The 25304-nt window shown below is 39.3% G+C and overlaps 1 protein-coding gene across 1 annotated transcript in view; it reads right to left on the reverse strand.

Annotated features, from left to right (window-relative positions):
• The window catches only part of ATP8B4 (ATPase phospholipid transporting 8B4 (putative)), a 165553-nt gene that overhangs the window by 64219 nt on the left and 76030 nt on the right, over positions 1–25304 (reverse strand). The window contains exons 7-12 of the mRNA XM_024193909.3: positions 24965–25035; positions 20052–20134; positions 8606–8764; positions 6180–6268; positions 4280–4476; positions 1147–1355 (exon numbers count right to left, since the gene is read on the reverse strand). Of these exons, the coding sequence (XP_024049677.1) occupies positions 1147–1355; positions 4280–4476; positions 6180–6268; positions 8606–8764; positions 20052–20134; positions 24965–25035 (808 nt within the window). The remainder of the gene's footprint in view (positions 1–1146; positions 1356–4279; positions 4477–6179; positions 6269–8605; positions 8765–20051; positions 20135–24964; positions 25036–25304) is intronic.

Here is a 25304-nt window from a genome sequence, read left to right on the forward strand (position 1 = left end):
AATTTATCACATGAGTAACCCCACAGAAGTCAAGGGGAGTACTCATAAAGTAAAGATATTTGTTGCATATTTGCAGGATCTGGCGCTCAAGTTTTATACGGAGTGTTTATTATGCAATTGAGACATAAAAATATTCACTTGCTGCAAAAGTTACCTTAGTATTTGTAGTATTACCTAAATTTCTCTATACTTGCTACAGAGACTACCTAGAATACTAGCAAATAATAATGTTGTTATTTTAGTAGTCTAAAACATTCTGTAAGACAGTTGGTAAGTTTTTAAAGAATGACCACTTTACACTATAGGATTTTTAATACCATGTTTTTATATTATATCTATATTTACAAGTCTAAAACTCAACAAATATATATATCACCCTTTCACCTTAATTTATTCAATGTCTTTTAACCTGAGAGTTAAGTGGCACAATAATGAAGGCATTAGCTTTTTCACCTCTGAACACGTGGCTTCAAATCTTGAATTAGTGAAAAGGAGTTTGGTGTCTCAAGCTAGTCTCTAGGGGACAGGTGTCAAGATTACAGAAGTGTTGTAAAATAGACACTTGAAATATTAGGTATCAGGCCTGTGGCAGGCCACAATTTTGTTGCATTGGCAGAGACATGGGATAATTTTCCCAGCAACTCCCTGGTGCTAGGCAATCAATCACTTTCTAACAGACATTATTACAAAATAATTACATTATAAAAGACTTCTCAGCCTGTACAAGAAGTATCATGAATATGCATTTAAAACAATACGACTCAGTTTTGGGAAGATTACAATAAATCATTGAAGTTCATGAAAAAGCCCCATATGTTTAATTTATATATACAATGTCATGACTACTGCTTTTATCTCCATTCTTTAATCCTGCATTAAATCCTTGATTATCAGAAGATGGACAAGGCACCTCTAAACCCATATTTACATACTTAAGGAGTCACACCAACATCAGATCCTGTTTCTCTTTTATACAGCCTGATCCAAAACCTACTGAAATTGATCAGAGTCTCTACACTGACTTCAAGAGAAGCTGGATAAGGCTCATAATGAACAAATGTCCTTAATAATCAGCGAATGAGCTAAACTCAACATCACAATTAGAAGTAAACTTTACTGGCAAAACATTAATAAGCACTGACTTACCATATGTTTTTCCATTAATGGAGCATTTGTTAAAAGTCATTATGTTTTGAGTGATTGTTCCTGTTTTGTCTGAGAAAATATATTCAATTTGTCCTAACTCTTCATTGAGTGTGGTAGTCCGAACCTCAGCAGGTGTGTCTTTTTTGGGGTAATACATTTTACGATCCCAATTTATAAAATAGCTGTGACCAAGTCGAATAACTTCCACACTTTGGGGAAAAAAAGACACAAAAACACTCTTCAGAATTGTAAAACCTTTCAAATGAAAATATATCAAATGCAGGAGTTCAATCAAATTTGTTTTTACAGTTCAGAGCAAAAGAGCCATGCAAAGTAAACATTACACTATTCTATACAATGATATCTCAAACTTTAATTCCTCTGTGAAGTAACATGCATGGTAAGAACACTGTCATTTAAAAATTTACATAAATGACATAGTTTTCTATCATTGTGTTAATGATATGGCATTATCAAGTGAGAATAAAATATAGACATTCTAAATTCAAGTATGTTAGGTCTTTTCAGGTTAATACTTGATGAATGAGTAGAGTTACTTCCTTCGCTCATTGGGTAGAAGCCTGCATTTTTTGAGATAAAGATCACATGAGGTCTATCTACAAAACCATCCACATGTGGTCAGCTGACAACTGGGCTGTCTGTTAATGTATACAGTTACAGATTATTACAGTTAAACAACTGATCCTAATTGTGAGAGCTACTTACATGCACTGACAACAGGCAGTGCATGTTGGACTCAATCCTAATATGCACTGGAGCAGAAGTCAGCATAGCTGAGAAGGAGAGTGGGGTGGCTCTAAGCCATCTTTCTGCCTCCACTAATCCTGGCATTTGTCGGGGGTCAATCTGGTACTCAGTGCACATTAGGCTACTCTAGGGGTTGCACTGCATTTTACTGGTGCTATTACAAGGTGAAGATTGACAGAGTGCATTGCACTATAGCCCTGTCCCCAGCCTCCAAAACATCAAGGCTTCATGTATTACATTGCAGGTATCCACATATCCAAACTCTTTAGTAATCTATGTGAAATGAGCTAGCAGTCTCTGTTTAGTTCCTAAGAGGCATCACAGGTATCACCATAAATGGCACTAATAGTCACTCATTAATGGCAGTGTCAGCAGAGAAGTGAAGGAGTGAAAGGCTCTGGACTACCCCAGTCATGGGGGGAGGCATAGTGGCAAGGTGACATGGGGTAAGTTTGAACTGCTGGTGTCCACGATGTACCTGTTCTCTGGATAACCAGAACATTTCAAATCTCTTGGGGCATGCAATGTAATCTCTTTTCCACAAATTACAGTAATTTAAATATATTTGTAGGGATTTTTAAAATGTATATTAAATGCATGCACACAAGTAATAAACCATGCTTAGCCCTGTAAGAGGGTTTTGCATTATAATCTTTTTCACTATGTCAGTTGTCGGTGCTACTGTAGTTGCCTATATTATGTACATGTTTAAGGGCACTGCGCACATTTACTGTCTATGTAAAGCCATGGAAGTTTGTGTATTGATATTCTGGGTTAGGAACTGGTTGTGCTTCAGACTTCATAACTGGATACAAAAATCTTCAAAATGTAAGATGAGTCAGAAGGAAATAGCTTACAAATACCCTGTTCTTACCACCATTCCAAAGTACCATAAGCTATTTGTGGTGGGGTCTACTGCAGCCAGATGCCACCGCAGGAAGCAGATTACCCGCATCTTGGCATTTATATTTTCTGACTGCCACTCGGAGCAGAGAGAAGAGAGAGGTTGTTCATGCAACTCATTCACTCTCTACCACAGCGTTGTTGTTTTTTTAACTTTAACAATCAAATTTAATATGTAGAAGTACATGGAGACATATATACCACTGATCACTACTAGCAGGCACCTGTAAGCACAATAGCCAAGTAAGCAAGTAACTTTAAAAATTAAAACAGTGTGTGCTTCTAGTAATAAGAAAAAGATTACAAAAACTTTAAACAGAAAATAGCGCTTTTTTCAGATAAACATAGCCAGCCTAGGGGGAATGGACACAGTTTAACCGTGGGAAAAAAGTACTGGAAAGCTCTTAGTACATTTAAAAAGAACACTGAAGGATAAAAAGATCACAATATCACTCTGCTATACCCATTATTTTGATGAGCCTGTTTACATTTTGGCCCTGTCAACCACGACAATACTCCTTTTATTTCCTCTACCGTACATACCTCAATCAAGCACAAGATTTACTTCTCAGTGACAAAGTGAGGCAATGTATTAGAAGCTCCAACACTGTAAACACTACTCTTAATCCACTACACTTACCCATAATCCAGCAGAAATATTCAGCAACTGCAAACATTGCATGAATTTTATTCTTTATTAACATGGATTTCATGCCTGAAGGAGCCAAAAAACTATTTTGAATCATTCTGCTAATTTTCTACCCTACAAATTGTCTAACTGCAACATCAATATTAGCAAGGCGAAAGATGGTGGTTTTAAGAATAATAACTGAAAATATGAGATTAGCCATCACATAATATACATTGTGGATTTTAATTTCCATATTTTTGAACTTTAAGAGGTGCTGGAATAATGTAAAAATTGAGTGAACAGGAACCTTAGTTAAGGAATAATGCCCTCTCAATAATGTTGTTCAGCATGAGATCAAAGGAAATTTTTACATAAGGACTCAACATTTCAGGAAGAAGAAATTAAATATGCACATCAAGGACATTCTGAGGAAAAGATGAACAACAAAAATATCACAAAGGTGATGAATGCTTTGCTATTTCTCAAACCAAAGGTCAGGTGCAGGGAGTGACAGATGTCCACCACTGCTTACTTGTCAGCTGTTGGAGAGCGAAGCAAGGAGGAAACAAAAGAGTTGACATAATTCAATGACAATGAATTCTAGACAAGAAAGAAAGAAAGAAAGAAAGAAAGAAAGCATGTGCTATTCTCCAATTCTAAGCATTATCTCCATAAAAGGTTTAGGTTTCTTATGTACAAAGTACACAGCAGATCAAGTTTTAAAAGCACAAAAATTAACAGGATAAAGCATAACATTGCAATTAAGAAAAAAAGTTGACGTGAAATAGCCATTATTTATAAGCTTTATAAAATCATAATCTCCCATCTTACCTCACATACAGGGAAATAGGCACAACTGAATTGAGTATGATAATGTACGACCAAAATGTGAGAAATCCTGAAAATACAGAACTGTTCACCACTTCATTCCAGTAAAGGTAAATTCTGAAACGGGTCCCAACCTGTTGTTCCCATACTGAATTTCCTATTGCCAGAATTATTCCCATACATACCAAAAAGCCAAAGATCTGAAATGAGAATAGCAGAGCTGGTTAGCTTTTTCAAAATGTGTACTATTTCCTAAAATGGACACATGGAAAGGATACATTTCACCTACATATACATATTGGTATTGCCCAGTCTAAGTAAACAAGGCAAAGAATATTTCATCTCTAATAAGATGAGGGGAAAATCTCACTTTGCTGTTCTTTGCCACAAATAAAGGCCCAAATTCTGAGTCCATAATTAGTTTGTCTCCAGTTAGTCCCCATTCCTTACTCAGTTTGTCTAGATATTGGCTGTGTACAAACCAGAGCCCATGTTCCCCTGACCCTTTCGCAAGTGCACAGCACATGTGTGTGTATGTATGTACATACATGTACGAGTGTGCCTGCTTTGCACAGGGAGAGAGGCCAAATTGCAGTCCGGAGCCAAAGGGAGGCTAGGTCCCCATCTCCCTCTGCTCTGGGTCATGGGACAGTTACAGTGCAGCGTGAGGGGGTTTAAGATGCATCACATACATCACATTGTAACCATACGCATACTCCCCATGCATGTTGGGGAGCTCTGGGTGCCATCCTGCCTTCCTGAGACACAATATCTTTTGATGCTCTCCCCGGATGATGTAGTTCTACACTGCTACTTTCTATGGGCTGTGATCTAAAGGCAAATCTAGCCAATAGTGAAGACCTTGGGATCTGGCCCAACATCATTATAATCCTATGTTGTACATAAACTACAAATAGGTGCAGTTATTAGAAGAGTTGGCAAAAAGGGTTTTTTTTATTGTTGTGGTAAATAACAAAAACCTCAAGGAGCACTTGCTGTGAGCATTCTTATAAAAGTTTGGTTTAAGATGTGTTTTTCTAAGTCATCGGTAAAGGATTAATTTTAATTTTAATTAATTTTAATAGCATGTGGGTACAGAAGAGCTATAAATAACTTTAAAAATTTGAGTAGTATTTAGCCATGTTGGAAAAATTTCACTATTTCTCACATGGAAACTTCTCTTTTAATCCACAACCCCATCTATGAATCTTTGGATTTACTCAGTTAAAAAGTTTCTGCAACTCCAAAATTTCTCCCATGATCAAAAACACAACACTTAAAAAAGTAGTAGCTTTGAAGTCTGCCTATGCCAAAACTGCAATATTTTGTTTCACTAAGTAACCATAAGGAATTTGGATATATCCTTAGCTTTAATCGTAAAGACCAAGTTTGACACAAAAGTGAAATACTCAGTCCACTGAAGGTTTCTAGTTACAAATTTCTGCACCTGATCTTCACTACCTGGGGATAACCTGTCACAAAAACCAAATTAACAGGAAGGGTACAATCCTGTTCTCACTGAAGTTTAGGAACCAGAACGATGGTGAGAGATAAGAAAAATTGCTGTAAAAACTTTCTGTGCATTTGTCTTTAGCTCACCATACCAGTGGCCTCATGAAAAGATCCTGCCCTAAAGAACAATGGATTGCTACTGCTTGTAAATACTCCTGTATGCAGGGGTGCTCAGTGACAGATAATGGTCTTCAAGATGGATAAAAGTGTGTCTTTCAACCTTATGTATGCATCTGTGCTGCAATGCTTTCATATTGGTATCGTACGTTGTCCAAAAATATCTACTGATACAGATAATTCCACGATATCTGAAATGATAATTTAGTAGAGTAGATTAATTATGTAGATGCAATGCCCACTGATTTTTCCTGATCTGACTATAACAACTTACCCATAATACTAAAGTATTCATCAGCCGGTCAATGCTTGTTCTTTTAAATTTAGTTCTACCACTGTTTTGCATTAATTTAGTGTCAGGGCCTATAAAAAAAAGTAACAAATCTTTTTTTAAATCATTACATGATCAATTATTTACTAAAATTATTAAATACATTACTGAAATTTTTAAAAATACACATATTGAAGCTACGTTTTTCTAATGCATATGCAAGAAATAAATTCTAAAAACAGATATCATTTTGCAAATTTTAATTGTCTAAAAGCATTCCTGAGCTTTCACAATCAATTTTGAAAAATATTCCGCAGCTGTAGAATGGTGGTTAGGCTGGGGGGTGAAAATCATCATCTAATTTAAAATCTGATTGCTGCAAAAATATTTCATTCCAGACTGAGGTAATTTCCAAGGACTTTATTCACATAAAACTACAAAATTAGGAACAAGCTGTTCCGTGTTCTTCGCTTGCCTCTCCCCCGACTTCCTTTGAGACCTCATTACACATTACCTCTCTAAGCTCCTGTTTCCTCATCTATGAAATGGGGCTCATACTTACCTACCTATCTCAGCAGGGTTTTCTGGGGCTTAAATTATTAATATCTGTAATGCACTTTGAGATGGTCAATTGGAAGCTGATACAGAAGTGCCAATTAATTATTATTATTATTTTATTCATTCATTAAGTTTCCACAAGTTCTGTAATGCTAGCCCACAGCAAAGCAAGCACTCAGCCTCTCCTCTCATTACGTGTGGTTGTTCAAGTCAAACTTCCCCTCTGCTGGGCTTACATGGAATATAGTCAACTTTTATGTCACTGGAGACTACTGAGTATGTAAAGTAATGTGTATTAACATCCACATGAATGAAAAGAGTGGTCTTCAAGGCCCATCAGCAAGCTGCTGTTTGATGGCAGGCCACATAATTCATAAAAGCTCCTCAAAAATGAACTCCTTTTTAATTCCAAAAATCTAAGAACAAGGACATGCTCAACTAAAGAGCAAATGAACCTGGCCCAACCAATTTACTGGCTACATTCTAGGTACAAATATATGTGTTTTGACACATCTGGGCATTGCCCATGAATTTAAAACCAGCAGTGCTCTACATACATATTTGCAGCAAACACATAGCTAAGATTATTCAGGAAGAGCTGGGATGTCTTTTTTTGGGTATGGGTTTTAAATGTGAATTCTTCTTGATTGATAATTGTAGTATAGCCAAGGACTCTGATTCACGTCACATGGATACTGATTTGCACAATGTCTTAATTTGACTATATGGAATGTAATTACCTCATATATCATTAAATATATGTATAGTTTAAATTCATCCTGAGGTTCCCTCTATTATTACTATTATTAAATGTGTATAATAGATTAGTACCCACAGTGCCCAGTCAAGAACTGGGATTCATTACATTAGATATAAACACAAAGATAGACACAGTCCATGCATCAAAGAGCTTACAACATAAGACGAGGACTAACAAAGGTTGGATAAGGAAGAAATTTAAATATACACAACTTTTATCTACATATCTATAGACACACACATTTTGTTTGGTATTACATAAATTTTGTGTAAACATAATGTCAGCCTTCTCTAACTGCTTACGCTCACCCAACCATTATATGTTGACGTGGAATAGAAGTCCATCTTCCCCTTAATTGGTGGGCAATTTTACAACAGCATCCCAATGTGTTGCATCTACCAGACCTAATTACTATCTATACTTTCCTATATCATTCCTAATGCCAGGATTTTCCTTGTCTCCGTTTCTTTGCATTACTAGGACATATGAAATTTTGTAATATATTTGTGAGCATCTATTGCATTCTTGCAAAATTCTACTTGCGATTTGCTCTGGGCGAGTAAAATATCATTAGCTCTTTCATCAGACATCATGGTAAATGGACAGGAAAGTACATTTTCTGCTAGGACTGGTAAAGTCATGACAATTTTGCAATGCTGATCCATTACTTTCATATTTATTACATTTTTGTTCAGGACTTTGGAACACTGACACCCTCAGGGACAACTAAGTTTGAGATGCTTGTATACAGAGATAAATTCAGATGGCTAGTGCCTGCTATCACCTACTGGTTAAAATAGGAGAGAGGGAGTTAAGATATTTAGGTTCTACTCTTGCCTCTGCTAGTGAATAATTGTGACACTTCGGTCAAGACAGCTAACCTCTCCATGCCTCGCTTTTCAGCCCATCTGTAAAATGGGGACAATTATACCTATAAACTTTGTAAAATATTTCTGAGATCCTAAGATGAAAGGATTTAGCTGAATGTGGAGTATCTACGCCAGCCGTTATAGACACCAAGCCATAATGATACATAACTGTTATACAGGGTATTGGTATATGAGCACATTAGGGGTTAAAACTGCTGTTAATCCATAAAGGTTGGTCTTACCGGCAAAAATAACCATTCCAAAGCACCAGCCTGTGTTTCTCAACACACAACCTCGTAGCAGCATCTTTTCATTATTGAGCGAGTACCTATTATCTTTCCAGAAAAGAACTCCTGTGAATTTATCCAGCTTGTTGTTAGGAGGTTCACAGACAACAACACCTGTAAAGTGAAAAATTAAATTCTTATCACCCTTTAACACACAGTTTACCAGGATAACATTTTACACTAACTAGAAGTTTCTGGGATAACATTCTTCAGGTTTGTCTACACTTCAGACACTGCAGCTGCACCACTGTAGTGCTTCACTGTAGACACAACCTTCACTGACAAGAGCGCTTCTCCCATTGGTATAGGTCAGTGTTTCCCAAACTTGGGACGCCGCTTGTGTAGGGAAAGCCCCTGGCGGGCCGGGCCGGTTTGTTTACCTGCCGCGTCCGCACTTCCAGCCGATCGCGGCTCCCACTGGCCGCGGTTCACTGCTCCAGGCCAATGGGGGCTGCGCGGGCCGAGGGACGAACTGGCTGCTGCTTCCAGCAGCTCCCATTGGCCTGGAACGGCAAACCGCGGCCAGTGGGAGCCGCAATTGGTCGGACCTGTGGACGCGGCTGGTAAACAAACCGGCCCGGCCCACCAGGGGCTTTCCCTACACAAGCGGCGTCCCAAGTTTGGGAAACACTGGTGTAGGTAATCCACCTCTCCGAGATGTGGTAGCTAGGTCTACAGAAGAATTCTCAGAAATTGACTTAGCACTGATCTATACCTGGGGTTAGGTCAGTAGATATACGTCTCTCAGGGGTGTGTGGATTTTTCACAGCCCTGAGGGAGGTAGCTATACTGAAATAAATTTGTAGGAAGACCAGGCTGAAAGACTAACAAGCTCTTTTATATAACAACAATCAGAGATTCAGTGGCATTTAAAACCTAGGAAGAAACATCACTCTGTATCTACATACATTAATACTATTAAGTTTATTATTTCTTTACAGTCGTGCCTAGATGCCCGAACTGAGATCAGGACCCCATTGTGCTAGGCACTGTACAATCATATAATGAGACACAGTCCCTGCCCCAGAGAGTTTACAATCTAAACAGGCAAGACAGACGGAATGGTGGAAGTGGAACAGAGACACAAAAAAGTGAAGTGATTTGCCAGAGGTCACACAGCAGATCACTGGCCAAACAGAGCATTAACTGAGGTCTCTTGATTCCCAGTCCAATGCCCTATCAAATAGATCACACTATCTCTCCCTAATGAAACACCTAGTAATACTGATATTAATCTGGCCTACTAGTATAAAGTAGCACACTGTGCTGCCCTGTGGGAGTTTTGCAGTAACTGGCAATTATTGATGTCAGTGCCCCTATAGACTGGCACTCAAATAAGTGATAAGCTGGATCTTTGGAGTAGTGGGAAGGAAAAAGCTTCCTGCACTGTTCTTGTGTGCATATCTTTTGGTCAACAGCACTGACAGCTGACACAGAGAGGCAAGATTGTGTTCTCTGCTGCAGATAAAGAACTATGGTTAAAGTCCATAGAAAATTAAATAGGCTGAGAAAAGGAAAGAAAAAATTGACCACCAATAACCATTGTGACATTCTATACCTTGGGGAAGCGTGCTGTAACCCCCATATTCCTCATTTTCATATAATCGTGAGCTTACGTATAAAGCATGTCTTCTAAGGTATCAGGAGAAAGGTTATGATCTGCTGAAAGTCATTTCTCTATCCATATATGTATATAGAATCATAGAATCATTTCTCTATCCATATATGTATATCATTAATGCATATGAAGTTATGAGAATTGTGTAGTATGATTGTCACTAAAACATGCTGTAAGTTGGGGTAATCAGCCAGATATTAGCTCCCCAGAGGCAACAGCAAGGAAAGTAACCAACGCCAGGGCAGGGTGTCAAACAACCCAGCAACAGCCATTGTCCAGCAAGGGAGCTACAATGCAATGACTCACCTGCACGAGGCCATACCAGGGGAATTGCTCAACCTTGCTTGGAGAGACCCAGTAATGCTCACCTGACTCTGAGGGGGGCGATGCGCAAAGCCAAGAGGGAGGAAAGGACATGATAAAAGGAAGAGACGTTTGCCATGCTCTTCCTCTTCTTCCACCTACATCTACAGATATCACACCAAGCGACTGAAGCGCTGATCAAAGGGGAGAGCCTGGCTGAAGAGCCACCAACCAGCCTGTGGTGAGAAGCATCTAAGTTTGTAAGAGCACTGAAAGTGTTAAGATCATCTTAGAATGTGTTTTGCTTTTATTTCATTTGACTAAATCTGACTTGTTATGCTTTGATTTATAATCACTTAAAATTTATCTTTGTAGTGAATAAATGTGTTTGTTTATTCTACCTGAAGCAGTGCGTTTGGTTTGAAGTGTGTCAGAGACTCCCCTTGAGATAACAGGCCTGGTACATATCAATTTCTTTGTTAAATTGACAAACTCATATAAGCTTGCAGCGTCTAGTGGGCATAACTGGACACTACAAGACGGAGGTTCCTAGGGTTGTGTCTGGGACCAGAGATATTGGCTAGTGTCATTCGGTTGCAAGTAGCTGGGAGCAGGTTACATGCCAGAGGCTGTGCGTGAACAGCCCAGGAGTGGGGGTTCTCACAGCAGAGCAGGGTAAAGCTGGCTCCCAGAGTCAAGGATTGAAGTGACCTAGCAGATCACCAGTCCAGATAACACCAGAGGGGAACGTCACAAGCATACCTTTGCTTTTAAACAAAGTAGCTCCTGTATCATGAGGAAAGCGTCCCTTTGCTTTTTAGGACCCATTTATCTACGTTCGCCTGCCAAGAATCCTTATTCTTTGGAGGAACACTATTACAGAAGGTTTGTCTACAAGGCAAAAAAAACACTTCACTGCAGTGAGTCGTAGAGCCCAGGTCTACAGACTCAGGCTCCCAGAGCTCACAGTACAGTGCTAAGAATAGCCTTGTAGACATGCAGGCTCTGGCTGGAGTTTGGACTCTGAAGTCCAGGGAAGGATGTGGGTTTCGGAATGCAACCTCCAGCCTGAGCCCAAATGTCCACACAGTTATTTTTAGCACAGTAGCATGAGCGTTACGAGCCCAAGTCTGTAGGCCTGGGCTCTGAGACTCACTGCCACTGGGGTTTTTTGGCTTGGTTTGTTTTCTTTTGCCGTGTACACATACTCTAAGAAAACACCTGGAGGAGAGGCTACACTTTTCTTTGAAGATCTTGACATCTTTTGGAAAAACTGCTTTCCAGGAATTAAAGTTGAGCATTAGGAGTGGAAAGATGGCCCCTGCCCTTTGAAACCTTTACCTACCAGAGATCCTCTTTAAGATTTTTGAATAGTGAGAGGGTGGGTTGTTTTTTTTAAGGCTCGCGTTTCCACGTTCCTGTTGGTGAGGGAGTACCTAATTCCCTGTCATCGTGCAGGCCAGGGAATTACACAGTAAACACACATTTTCAGTAATATTAAGGTAGAACATAGACTGTATTCTGCATTTCTCTTTATATTTTGTCTGAAAGGGTAAAAGTTCAGCTGGTTAAATGCCGTATATATCAGTCTGAAAATTGGGGCTTCAGATAAATGTGGTACATGATTAACCAGGGTACAGCTTGTGTTTATTTAGAAAGTGTATAGGAATGCCAGTGATTATTTTCAGCTGTCCTAAGTTTTTTTCACTACTCTTGTTTAATTTGTTCCATGGTCCTGATTAGAAAATGCTCAAATTTGGAAAAAAACAGTAAACACACAGTCCTGTGCTGCAGATGGTGAGATATTCTAAAAGAATTCCATTAATGGCATCTTGCACATCATGTGATGTAAGGCAAAAACAAACTCCTGTTGCAGCCAACTGGGATTAGTGCTTTTGGAATGAAAACAGAAATGGCAGCCTACAGCTTGTAGGAAGAGAACGCAGAGAGTGACAGAAGGGGCCACCCACTTATACAAAGGTGATATGCATGCAAATTAATTGCCCCTGGATTTGGTCACATCCCAAATTCACAGTGCATCTGTTCTTAATTCTCATGCCCTGAAGGTTGAGAGTTTGGCCCAACATAAAATGTGAAAAACTGAACTGCACAGGACAATGTCAGACTGCTAAATTCTGTGTAGCTTAACATGCTGTTCAGAAATTTGTGATTATGAAATCTCATGCACATTTGGCTTCACCCAAACTAACCAAATTTGTGTATTTAGTTATGGGGAAGGAGGAGCCTTTTCATTTGCAGAGTTACACAAACAATGGGTATTGTCTCCAATATTTTAAGACCTCTCACCAGGCTGTCCTACTTCATGAACCATTTCTTTTCCTTTTTGATAGATTTTGTTTCTACTTTGAAAACAACATCTTTGGCATGACCTTTATAACAATGGCTTGGTCCCACAGTTATGTCACAGTTTACTCATATATCCTACTTTCTAGGGTTAGAAGTTGCCCATAAAAATTTGCTGTGGACTGAAACTTGGCATAATGCTTGTACTGCCTGCCTGAGAGAGAATGGTTTTAAAAATGGTAAAAAAACCCAAATCTGCTAGGCCATTTATAGGTAATAACTTTCAGTAGGATGTCTCCCGTTGACCTCTCAGAACTGAAACACCAAAGATTATATTTCTCCCCTTCTTCCACTATTAAATCCAGAGTATGTTCTTTGGTCCCCGATTTGTGTTAGTATGTGAAGTGGAAATTCCAATATATTACAAGAAAAGCTGTTTTCATGCTTTTTCCAGCCAAACCAAAACAGTCAATTACTGGAGACTTGCTACAAAGCTGTTTGCAAGATTTCCTGCCCAATGTTTAGAGCAAAGAGTCTCAGTCCCATTTTTTTACATTTCAGAAAACCGCATGAACTTCAGGATCTCAAAAGAATAAAGCTTTTTGAGGATTATTTAGCATTTAGTCTATCTAGTACAGATTATTTATACAGTGCTCACCACATTGGTATCTGAACACATAGGCCAATCTTGTAAATTGTCTTGATAGTTTATAAGCCTAGGCAAAGAATCTGTTGCCTACTTTTTAGCATACCATGTCTGTCTATTAATACATCTTGGAATGGCCTGTGTGGCCCGCCAACATAGAATCACAGAAAGGTAGGACTGGAAGGGACTTCGAGAAGTCATCAAGTTCAGTCCCCTGTGCTACGGCAGGACCAAGTAAACCTAGACCATCACTGGCAGGTGTTTGTCCAATTTGTCCAATGGTGGGGATTGCACAACCTCCCTTGGAAGCCTATTCCAGAGCTTAACTACTGTTATAGTTGGCAAGTTTTTCCTAATATCTAACCCTAAAGCTCCCTTGCTGCAGATTAAGCCCAATACTGCTTGTCCTACCCTTCAGTGGACATGGAGAACGGTAGATCACTATCCTCTTTATAACAGCCCTTAACATATAGAAAGACTGTTATCAGGTACTCCTTCCGTCTTCTTTTCTCAAGATTAAACATGCCCAGTTTTTTCAACCTTTCCTCATAAATCAGGTTTTCTAAACCTATTATCATTTTTGTTGCTTTCCTCTGGATTCTTTCCAATGTGTCCACATCCTTCCTAAATTGTGGTGCCCAGAATTGGACACAGGTATCAAGCTGGGGCCTCACCAATGCTGAGTAGAGCGGGACAATTAGCTCCTGTGTCTAACATACAACACTCCTGTTGATACCACCCCAAAATGATATTAGCCTTTTTTGCAGCTGCATCACATTGACAACTCATATTCAGTTTGTGGTCCACCATAACCTCCACATCCTTTTCAGCAATACTACCACCCAGACATCCCCATTTTGTAGTTGTGCATTTGATTTTTCCTTCCTAAGTGAAGTACTTTGCACTTGTCTTTATTAAATTTCATCTTGTTGAATTTGGACCAATTCTCCAACTTGTCAAGGTCATTTTTAATTTTAAAAGTATCCTCCAAAGTGTTTGCAACCACTCCAAGCTTGGTGTTATCTGCAAATGTTATAAGTAAGGCTACGATTTAGTCACAGGTATTTTTAGTAAAAGTCATAGACAGGTCACGGGCAATAAACAAAAATTCACGGCCCGTGACACATCCATGACTTATACTATAAATACCACTGACTAAATCTTGGGCGGGGGCTGCTGGGGAGGGAGCCCCGGGGAGCCACTGCTGGGCTGCCCAAGCAGTGGCCGGTGCAGCTGGTCCCAAGGCTACCTGAGCAGCTGCCTGGTGCAGCCACACTAGGGTCAGCCATACTGGCCCCTGCAGAAGTCATGGAGGTCAGGGAAAGTCACGGAATCCGCGACTTCTAGGACCTCCATGACAGACACGAAGCCCTGATTATCAGCATATCGTCTACTCCATTATCCTAGTCGTTAATGAAAATACTGAATAGTACCCTACCTGGGTCTGACCCCTGTGGGACCGCACTAGATACACCCTCCCAATTTGACAGCAAACCATTAGTAACTACTCTTTGAGTATGGTTTTTCAAACAGTTGTGCAGTCACCTTATAGTAATTTCATCTAGACCTCATTTCCCTAGGTTACTTAGGAGAATACCATGCAGCACTGTGTCAAAAGCCTTACTAAAATCAAGGCAGATCACATCTACTGCTTCCCCTCATTCCACTAGGCTGGTAATCCTGTCTAAGTAATCCAATCAAAGAATATCCCTATGGATTCAATAGGCCACAAGGTAACTGATCTTAAAAAAAGAAAACAGCTGACCCGGCTTTTCTCATCAAGGAGATACTGATTCTGCTAGTGCTTTAGTATGATGAAAGAGGCGCCTTTTCATAAAAGTCACTTTCCACTTGAGCGTATGGAAACAGCTATCCTTTATCATTGGGAGAATCTTTTTTTAAAGTATCAGTTATGCTTAGAAAATTTAACTAATTATTTCAGAATCTTCCAAACTTTACTTCTTGAATATTGCTTAATGCAGAAGTTAACATGAGGGAGTTTGTCTACTGGCTCTACCAGGATACTAGGAATTAGGACTTTTGAGTTTTCTCTCCAGCCTTGCCAACGATTTATTGTATGACCTAGCTCAAATCACTTTATCTTTATCAGTTTATTGATTTGTAAAATGGCTGTAATAATATGTCCTTCTCTGGGATGCTGCAAGGTGTAATCCTTTGCTATATAATAGCAAAGTACTAATAGTGAGCTTTCCTATCTGATATTCTTAGTCTTTAACAAACAAAAATGTTATGCCCATGAACTGCCTTCACTTTCTCCTTCTGTCGACTGTTTTAAATTAAAATAAGCATAAATATATTTCAAGCCCTGTATACTATCACGAGAACTGAAGCACTAAAATGTGGATAGATATTTTGCTACACATAAATGTTTTATTTTTCTCTTTTTCAGTTGCATGATATGCTGTCAGAATGACCACAAGGTACTGGATGTTTCCTGTAAAAGGACTCCTAAACCTTTCTCTGATACAGAATTTAGTATTAACAGCCATGCAAAATATGTAAACTTGTCATAAGTTGCATAAAACAGATCACAACAGCAGTCAAAAATCAGGGAGATGAAAAAGACAGCATTAAATGGGAAAAGGCATATACTGTAGTTACTCCAAGAAATCAGACTGAAGTATATGCAGCTGATGTATATTTTTAGATTTTCTTTGCTTGGAAAAACTCTTCAATGCCCATAAAATTCTAATAAGAAACTAAAAAAAATGAATGCCGGCTCAATATAAATATTTATTCAGTGTTAGAACCATTTATATGAGTTTACCAATTGTATAAATTATTTAGACAAAAATGTACCCCTTCTTTTATTGGCTCTGGAGCAGTTTGCAATCCAAAGAATTAGATTTATTCAAGACACTGAACTCACATTTTCATTGTTATTGAAAACTGTTAAATACACCATTACGGCAGAGAGCCTTTCTACTGTCTTCTATGTTCTCTATATTTAGTTCTCCCCACCACAAACAGAACACATTGAGGCTTGATCCCCAAAATTTGTGGATCTAAGAGATCCACTGGAAATCCAGGTCTGCCCACATATAAATCCACCACAAGCAGCACCCTTATAATTTCCCACCCAGCTCTTTGGTAGCTTGGCTCTCCTCTCTTGCTGCTAACCTTGCGAAAATAGCCAAAAGAAATTCCAGTGTGGAACAGGCTCTACAGAAAAATTCATCCATGCTCTGGCTCAGTCCTGGTCCTTGTGGAGACTCCTTTGTAGGATTTCATTTAAAAAGGAGGACCAGTGCTTCAGAGGAAGCCAAACCACCATCTCTTTCCCTCTCTCCCTCCCCCTCAGACACATGGAGATCCATGTGTGGCTCTGTCAATTCAGTCTGAATGTGAAACATTACTAGATGCTGATGTAGAACAGTTATGTTTTGTTTTAATGAACATATATAATCTTTGGGGAGTTTAAGTTTATTATGTTTGTGAAGTAACATTTTGTATGGTTATCCTGAACTAGCTTCTGTTTCAGTTCTTTATCCCTTTCTGTTTTAAAATATATGTAATTTAAGTGAATGTGATTTCTGGACAATGGTAGGGTGTAAAAAAAACAGACTGGAAACTGAGCAACAAAACTACAAAGAGAATTTGAGATTGACAGTCAATCAGAATTACCAACTGAGATTCCCCTGTTCACACTTCAAGGTTAAAAGCATCCATGTTTTGGTAAACAAACTAAAAAATTCTTGACAAGGTCAAATGTTTGCTTCAAAAGCTATAAATGGAACTGAGGAAACTCTTAAGAAGTTGGAAAATGAAACAACAGCGGTTGTATTCTGTCCTCAGTTGGCTTCAGCGGCTTAAGATATGAGCCTTTCTTAAAACTTGGAGGCTAGCATTGGAATGATATGCTTGTGTCAAGCAGGAGGGCTCCTACCCAGGGGAGTGGATTATACCTGAATAAATGGTATAATCCCAGGTAAAAAAGATACAAATATTTTAATGTAGAACTGTACCTGCAACTGACTGTTGTCATTTTTCATTATTTTACAATTATGCTATTAAAGTCTACATTTTTGCTGTATATGTCAGGACATTTGCTTTTAATTAAATTACAAGTGAGTGCTACCAAAAGTTACACCCTGAATGTAGCAGAAATAGATGATATTATAATCACACCTGTCCTCGCCCCTCGTCACTCTGATGTACCTCTGTACTTTCCATTTTCACCGAGGACCAGAAACTGAAGTACTAATGAACCAGAAAGTCATTCACGAGAAGACTTGTTCTCAAAATATTGTGCTATGATTTTTAGACCAAAATAATATGAAGAAGTTGAGATGTCCAGTGTACTTTTAGATGCTTATCTCAATTATACAGGACCTCCAAACATTTTGAGGTTCATCTATGATTACATTGTTAGTGGAAAACTGGCCTCATAAATATTTCAGTAAGTATTTTAAACAAAATTTGCTGGCTTCATATATTATTTACTTAAACTAATAACGTTTTAAAGGCATTTTGTGGGGAAAAAAGTCATTTGTTTTGGCCAAACCAAAATATCACATGACGCAACCATTGAAAATGTCCTTGCTACACAACCTAAATCCTTCTGAATCTGGAAGAATTCAATTTTTGAACAGTAAATACTACTTGTAGTAAGTATTTCTATTACAAAAGGTTACCAAATGTATTAATGGGATCCAGAAAGATGTTTCAAAGTAGAGATCTAGCATATAATAAACAATATAAAAATTGTAAACTGGGTTTTTGAGACATTCCAAAATATAAATATGGATGCAGTTTAACTGAACTTTGAAGATGCTGCTATTCATGATTTTATTCAGAGGAGTAACAAGAAAAGAGATATGAGGGAAAGAAACAATGAAAACATGCTCAAAGAACAGCAAAACCCTGCGGGTTAGATGGCAATCAAGAATGACTCTTCCTGATTGCACTTGTGAGACAAAGGGTCTCTTCTTCTCAGGATGGTGAAGGTCGAAGGGAGTGTCCTAATTTTTTTTCAGGCCTCTGGAGAACACTGTGGTTCATATTGCTCCTCAGAGTTTTCAGAGGATGATTCATGGGCTACATCTATTTTGGCGATTGGATACCTGTACAGAGCCATGTGTATGCTTATCCCATACCCACATCAGGTGTCCATATGTGCCGTGCTGAACATGAATATATGTCCTGAACCTGGCTATACCCAGTATAGTACAGTGAACACCCGCCCATGCCAGACTCTCTGAAACTTCCTGGTATAGCTGTGAATTCCTGGTACTGGAGGACAATGAACTCCAACCAGACATTTATCAAGGCCTGGGTGTGCTTGGCTGACACAGAGCTGACAGACAGCTGCTCTCAGAGTATGTTCCTTGTTTATAAGTGCTGGTGAAAAGAGTCCAGCAGAAAATTGGTGAAGTAGTCAGCACAGCTTGCTACTATGGGTGACAGCAGGGACAGGGACCTTTATATTTCTGGATAAGGGTCAGGCAGGAAAGGGTTCAGAGTGTTGTGGGAACAGGGTTGGAGGACTATTGAACTCAGTACCTGGGACATGCACCTTATCCTTGTCCACACTACAAATTGACACAGGTACAAGGCTATGCCACAGCCTGAAGCATGTTCACATCCAGGCCCCTTAGGCTTGCTAATGTTCTTGCCCTGTACACACTCTGAAACCTGTGCTCCTGGGGTTTAGATGTGGTTGGTGAGGGGGGCTCTGGCACAACCATATGCTTGGACCTGTGTGCAGTCACCAGTGTAGATGCAGCCATGGAGTTGCATAGGTGTCAAAGGATAGGCAACAGTGAGCAAAGTAATGGAAAGTGAAAACAGAATGAAGATTCAATATACAAATTGTGGGATTAGGATATATATTTTACATCTGCTAAATTTCACTATGGCCCTGTCTTGATGGGCAAAAATAATTTGTTTTTTTAATCGAAAAAGATCTAGATAAGTTCATGGAGGATAGATCCATCAATGGCTATAAGCCAGGATGGGCAGGGATGGTGTCCCTACCAACTGGGAATGGGTGACAGGGGGATGGATCACTTGATGGTTACCTGTTCTGTTCATTCCCTCTGGGACACCTGGCATTGGCCACTGTCAGAAGACAGGATACTGGGCTAGATGGACCTTTGGTCTGACCCAGTATGGCCACTTTTATGTTCTTATATAATAATGTTAAGCTAATCAAGTTGACACACCCACCCTCCACCCCAGGCTACAACACAGCCACATAACATGGCTTCAAATGTGTTAGTTTACATCTTAACTTTTTAACATCTTTTTAATCATATTAACTTATTATTAAGCTAACTTGATTGAATAACCCACCCTTGTGCCCATCAAGACATACCCAAAAATAGGACAATGATTTGGGATCTGAGAGTCATATTGGTAAACAACATCCTTAGTCTTGATAGTGAAAGAATGAGAACTTGGCGTTTAATGTCTGGAGCCATTTACCTCTCCCCTCCAAGTACAAAACAACAACAAAAACCAAAAATAAAAATCTTGGTTCCAACAAATTAACTTTTATCTCCACTTACCATCAAATTCTGCAAGCCTTCTAATATCTGCTCCAAGTTCTGAAGTAACTGGTAAAGCCTGACGTACTTTTAGGTTAGTCTCACTGTAAAATTAATAACATGACCTTTATATAAGACTCTTTCCATAACCCTCAGGCCCTGCCTTCTCTCACCCACAGGAACCTATGTTCAGTACCATAGAATCTGACTTTGTGGACTAAGATAGCACATTTATAGAAAGACAGACATTCAGACAGCTCTTTCTAATGTTATTCTGGAAGAACACATTTTAATTTTTGTAACTGATTCTAAAACATAAGAAGGAGCTTCAGTTTTAATAAGTGCTGGCACTGTAATGAATGCACATCTGCATAACTATAATTTGTTTTGTTTCTTTGAACAGAGGACATCATAAATATGATTTAGTCAGAGCCCATCCAGTCATCATGCACAAATTACTAACTGCAATAGGAATGGCAGAGCAGTTACCAGTTGAAAGAGATTAACACCACGGCAAATTTTGATATTTGAGTTATGAAAAAAAAGGTTTTCATAAAAATGTAATAAACCCTAATTTTACAGTAGCTGAAACTGAACTGGGGAAAAGGGGAATTGGAGTCACCCTTTCTTAGGAGGTGGTTTGAGAGAGCTCCCTTTATGGCTAAATACTGATTTACTTACAGGGACCAAAATTTTCCAAACTTCAATCACTAAAGCTAGGCACCTAAAGAAGTGGTTGCTGAGCAATCGCAGCTGCCACTGACTATACATTGAACTAATCTCCCTTAGAAAATAGGAAAAATGGGATACCCTGGCTGAGGCCTTTCTCAGAGTCCTAGATACAGTAACTCCTCACTTAATGTTGTAGTTATGTTCCTGAAAAATGCGACTTTAAGTGAAACAATGTTAAGCGAATCCAATTTCCCCATAAGAATTAATGTAAATAGGAGGGGTTAGGCTCCAGGGAAATTTTTTTTTTTTGCCAGACAAAAGGCATTAGATACATTTTAAACAATTTTAAACAAGCAATTTAATAGAGGTATTAAACAGGCTGGCAGCCCCCCTATCAGCTCCCCTGGCAATCAGCTGGTTTGAGGTGTTCAGGAGACTGGGGAAGGAGCGAGGATGTGGCGCGCAGCCTTCCTCCTCCCTCCCCTGCCTCTTGAACCCCGCAAACCAGCTGACTGCTGCGGGCAGGAGGCAGGGGAGGGAGGAGGGAGGCTGTGCGCCGCGTACTCGCTCCTCTCCCCAGCCTCCTGAACGCCGCAAGACAGCTGATTGCCGCGGGCAGGAGACAGGGGGAGCAGGGGGAAGGTGCTGATCCATGGGGTCTGCTGGCAGGCGGGAGGCATAGGGGAACTGATAGGGGGGCTGCCAGCCGTGGACAAAGCAGGCGGCCAAATGATGTTATAGCGGAGCATTGCACAACTTTAAAAGGGCATGTTCTGTAATGGAGCAGGGACATAACATCGAAACAACGTTAAGCGAGAGGACGTTAAGTGGGGAGTTACTGTATTCCAAATAAAGGGGTCTAGAACTTTGGATGTGTCCTCAACTGCTGCGCTTTAAGGCAGGAAAAAGTAATGTTAAAGATCACATACTTTTCTAGAAAGAAGTGCAACATCTCCTAAGTGAACACACTTGCATATGGTTGGTGGAACAGATATTGGCATATGTAACAATAATAAAATCAAAACAAATTAATGCCTCAATTTTTAGTGCAGGCTAAGCTATGTCCATGTTAAACTAGTACAGTATCTACAAATTTACCAGTATCTAAACCAATGATGTCAGTCATTCACCCCTGGAAAAAAATATATATTACTTTCTTCAAGTTAGAATACTAATTCTTTTAAAGAGGTGAAGTCTGACATGCAAATAGGTGGTTAAGGAAACTATTCCCAACAGTCTCTCTTGATATTCAGAAACTCAGTATGAAAGGTTCATATAGATAGATATGCTATAAAGAAGTTTGTTAGAGCAGGTTTTTTTACTTTGGTTTTATTATGATGATTTTATATGTTTATATATCTATCTGTTATTCAGTTTTATACTTCATTACATTTTTTGGTCTTATGTAAGACTATTTATCTCCATGAACTATCATTCACTATCATTCACATCAGACTATTTAGGTTCTTATACTGTCATTTATCACCATGATATCTGAGTATATGGCACCAATGAGCACAAAGAAAAATGTGACTTCCTTAATTATTATTTGTTATTGGTTATTGGTTTCTAGTAGCACCCACATTGCAGTAGGTGCTGTATAAGGACCAAAGACATGAGCCCTGAACTTTGTGATGATCATCACATGAATGTATTTAAAACTGTTACTGCATTTGACAAGTACACCATTCACACGCTGTTCACCTGTAAGTGGAGTTCTCTGAGACAGATTCTACACATTCCCACCCTTGGGATGTGCTAGCAGTGCAGCTCTGATGGTGCAATGCTTCACAACAGTGCCATTGGAGCTCTCTCACACCCCTCCTGCCCCTCCCCTCACTGTTCCTGAATGTTCTGACAGAGAGGCTATAAAACAGTGGCATGCTGCTCCAGCTGCTTCGGCTCCTTCCAATGACTCCTCAGGTCCATGGCTGTAATAAGGTCTCTGAGGAAGACAGACGGGGATTGCGAATGTGTGGAGTTTATATAAAAATACTCTGGCTAAAGGTGAGTTTTACTTTGAGTGGTCTCTACACATTTCCACTCTTGGGATAATCTGATAAGCAGTACTGTGAAATGAGGAAGGTGGGACATGGAGTCTTAATTAAACAATGATTGAAGTACTACTCTACAAAACTGCAGTTCGGACCTGGATGCTAAATCAACAGAGTTCAGTGAATGTGTACATACAGATCCAAGCTGCAGCTCTGCAGATTTCAACAATGGTGAAATATTTAAGGAACATCAAAGATATCACTAGTGTCTTAGTTTCTGAGGCAACTGGGGCTGATGCAGGCCTATCTTTATTCACAGAACAGAAATGATTGATACCAGAGGGTTTAGCCTCCAGGGCCTTCTGCAATGGAAGGGCGTGGAATTGGTTTTGATGCTCCTTAGAGATTCTTGGGAGTAAAGGTGTGACGTTGCACCCCGTAATGCTTTATAGAAATATGCTTATGAATGTAAATATGACATAATGACATATGACATATGGAATATAAACAGGAATACTTGTGGCACAAATGGAATATGTTTCATGCTACATATGCCATGTAACATATCTTTGCAAAGGTTATGTTCTACTGAATGTATTCATCCAATTCATATGCATATATCATTTTTATATCTGAAGTTATTAGCGTTGGCTCTATGCTTGTATTTAAAGTGTTTGCTGTAGGAAGCACCTAAGGCAAATCTTGGTCAACATAGTGTGAAGGGGTTATTCAAGTAATTGGGAGTACTTGGCTAACAATGGACCTTGACAGATGCCAATCCACATCTGAGCTTTCCTGGGAACATTCAAACTAGCATGTGGACAATGGCGTCGGCCTGTAAAGAACTGAGTCATGCATGGACATGTGACTTGCCCATGTGACTCCAAAACTCCATCTTGTAGCTGTAATTCCACACAGGGGGAGAGAGGGGTTTCCATCCACAAGAAAGAGACTATATAAGCCCCAGGGAAACCCCTCCATTTTGTCTTCAGCTGGCTCAAGAGATAGCCTCTCCACCCCAAAGGATGACTGAAAGAAAGTGGAACAAAGGACAGTAACTACAGGGGTGTGAGTGATTTCTGGACCCAGACTAGAAGGAGGCTAGTCTGCCAAAGAGGCTTATTGGAACATCTCTCAGGGTGAGATATACCTGCATTTAGTTTCCTACTGTATTAGGCTTAGACTTGTGTGTTTTATTTTATTTTGTTTGGTAATTTACTTTGTTCTGTCTGTTATTACTTGGAACCACTTAAATCCTACTTTTTGTATTTAATAAAATCACTTTTTACTTATTAATTTACCCAGCGTATGTATTAATACTTGGGGGGTAAAATGGATTTATACAGGGTAAAATTGATTTATTTAGGATTTGGGAGCTGGGTATAGGAGTGCTGGAGACAGGAGCACTTCTTAAGCTGTTTTCAGTTAAGCCTGCAGCTTGTGGGGGACGTGGTTCATACTTGGATCTGTGATTGCAGCAAGCAAGCGTGTCTGGCTCAAACAAGGCAAGGTACTGAAGTCCCAAGCTGGCAGGAAAAACGGGCTCAGAGGTAGTCTAGGCACATCAGGTGGCAGTCCCAATCCGGTTTCTGTTATGCAACCCGTCACAAAAGCTTCTACATATTACGCACCAAGAAGGAGCGTGTCCTTTTCCTAAGTATGCTAGATACCTTCCATCTTTCCCAACTCTGGCCATCAGAGGTGGGAAAGATGGAAGGATAAAATCCTAGCCACTTTCCTTTTGGAACCACCATAAGATCCATGAGACTGCACTGGGGTGCAGAACCTAGAGGAGCCTCAATAAATAAAAATAAAAGAAAGAATTTCAAATAAAATAATACAATATAAAGGACTAAACTCACTCCAAAACTAACCAAAAACTAAAACTATCCAATGGCACTGTTGATTGAAGAAGTGGATCCAGGGAGGATCCAGTCTCCGCAAACACAATGGGAAGGAACAGAAGAAACTGGAGTGTCACACCTCCATTTATATCCTTGCCCTCATAACATTCAGGAATAGCAAGAGAAGGGGTAGAAGGGGGTGCAAAAGTGTTCCAACTTCCCTGCTATTAAGTGTAAAACTGTCAGAGCTGCACCACAAGCATATCCCAAGGGTGGGACTATGTAGCGGCCACTTGAAGAAGAACATTAGGAATAAAATATATCTGTGATCAATAGCTGGTGTCCACATGCCATACATACATAAATAATATATTTTAAATGTATTATGTTATTCTATTAACTACTCTAACAGATTAAAACTTACCCATCAAGCTCAGCTGTTTCAATGTAACAGAGACCATGTGGTTCACTGCTAGATAGAAGTAATAAATCAGCCTGTAAAAAAAAAGTGATGTTAAATATATTCTGTAATCTCGAAAAGGATTGAGAAAAGGCTCATATAAGATACAAAAAAAGTTCCAAGATACACCACCATGTTCTCTGTAATTTTTCTTATCTAGATATATAGCACAAATACTTCTTTAAAATTCTCAATGTCTGAAACAAATTTTATTTTTTCCCCTAAATTATCAAACAGAGAAAACGTACATACAGACTTTATGGATCAGACCCTCACCTGGTGTAAATTGGCATAGCTCCAATGA

Source organism: Terrapene carolina, unplaced genomic scaffold (assembly GCF_002925995.2).
Source record: "Terrapene carolina triunguis isolate 2854851 unplaced genomic scaffold, T_m_triunguis-2.0 Scaffold67, whole genome shotgun sequence".
NCBI lineage: Eukaryota > Metazoa > Chordata > Testudines > Emydidae > Terrapene > Terrapene triunguis.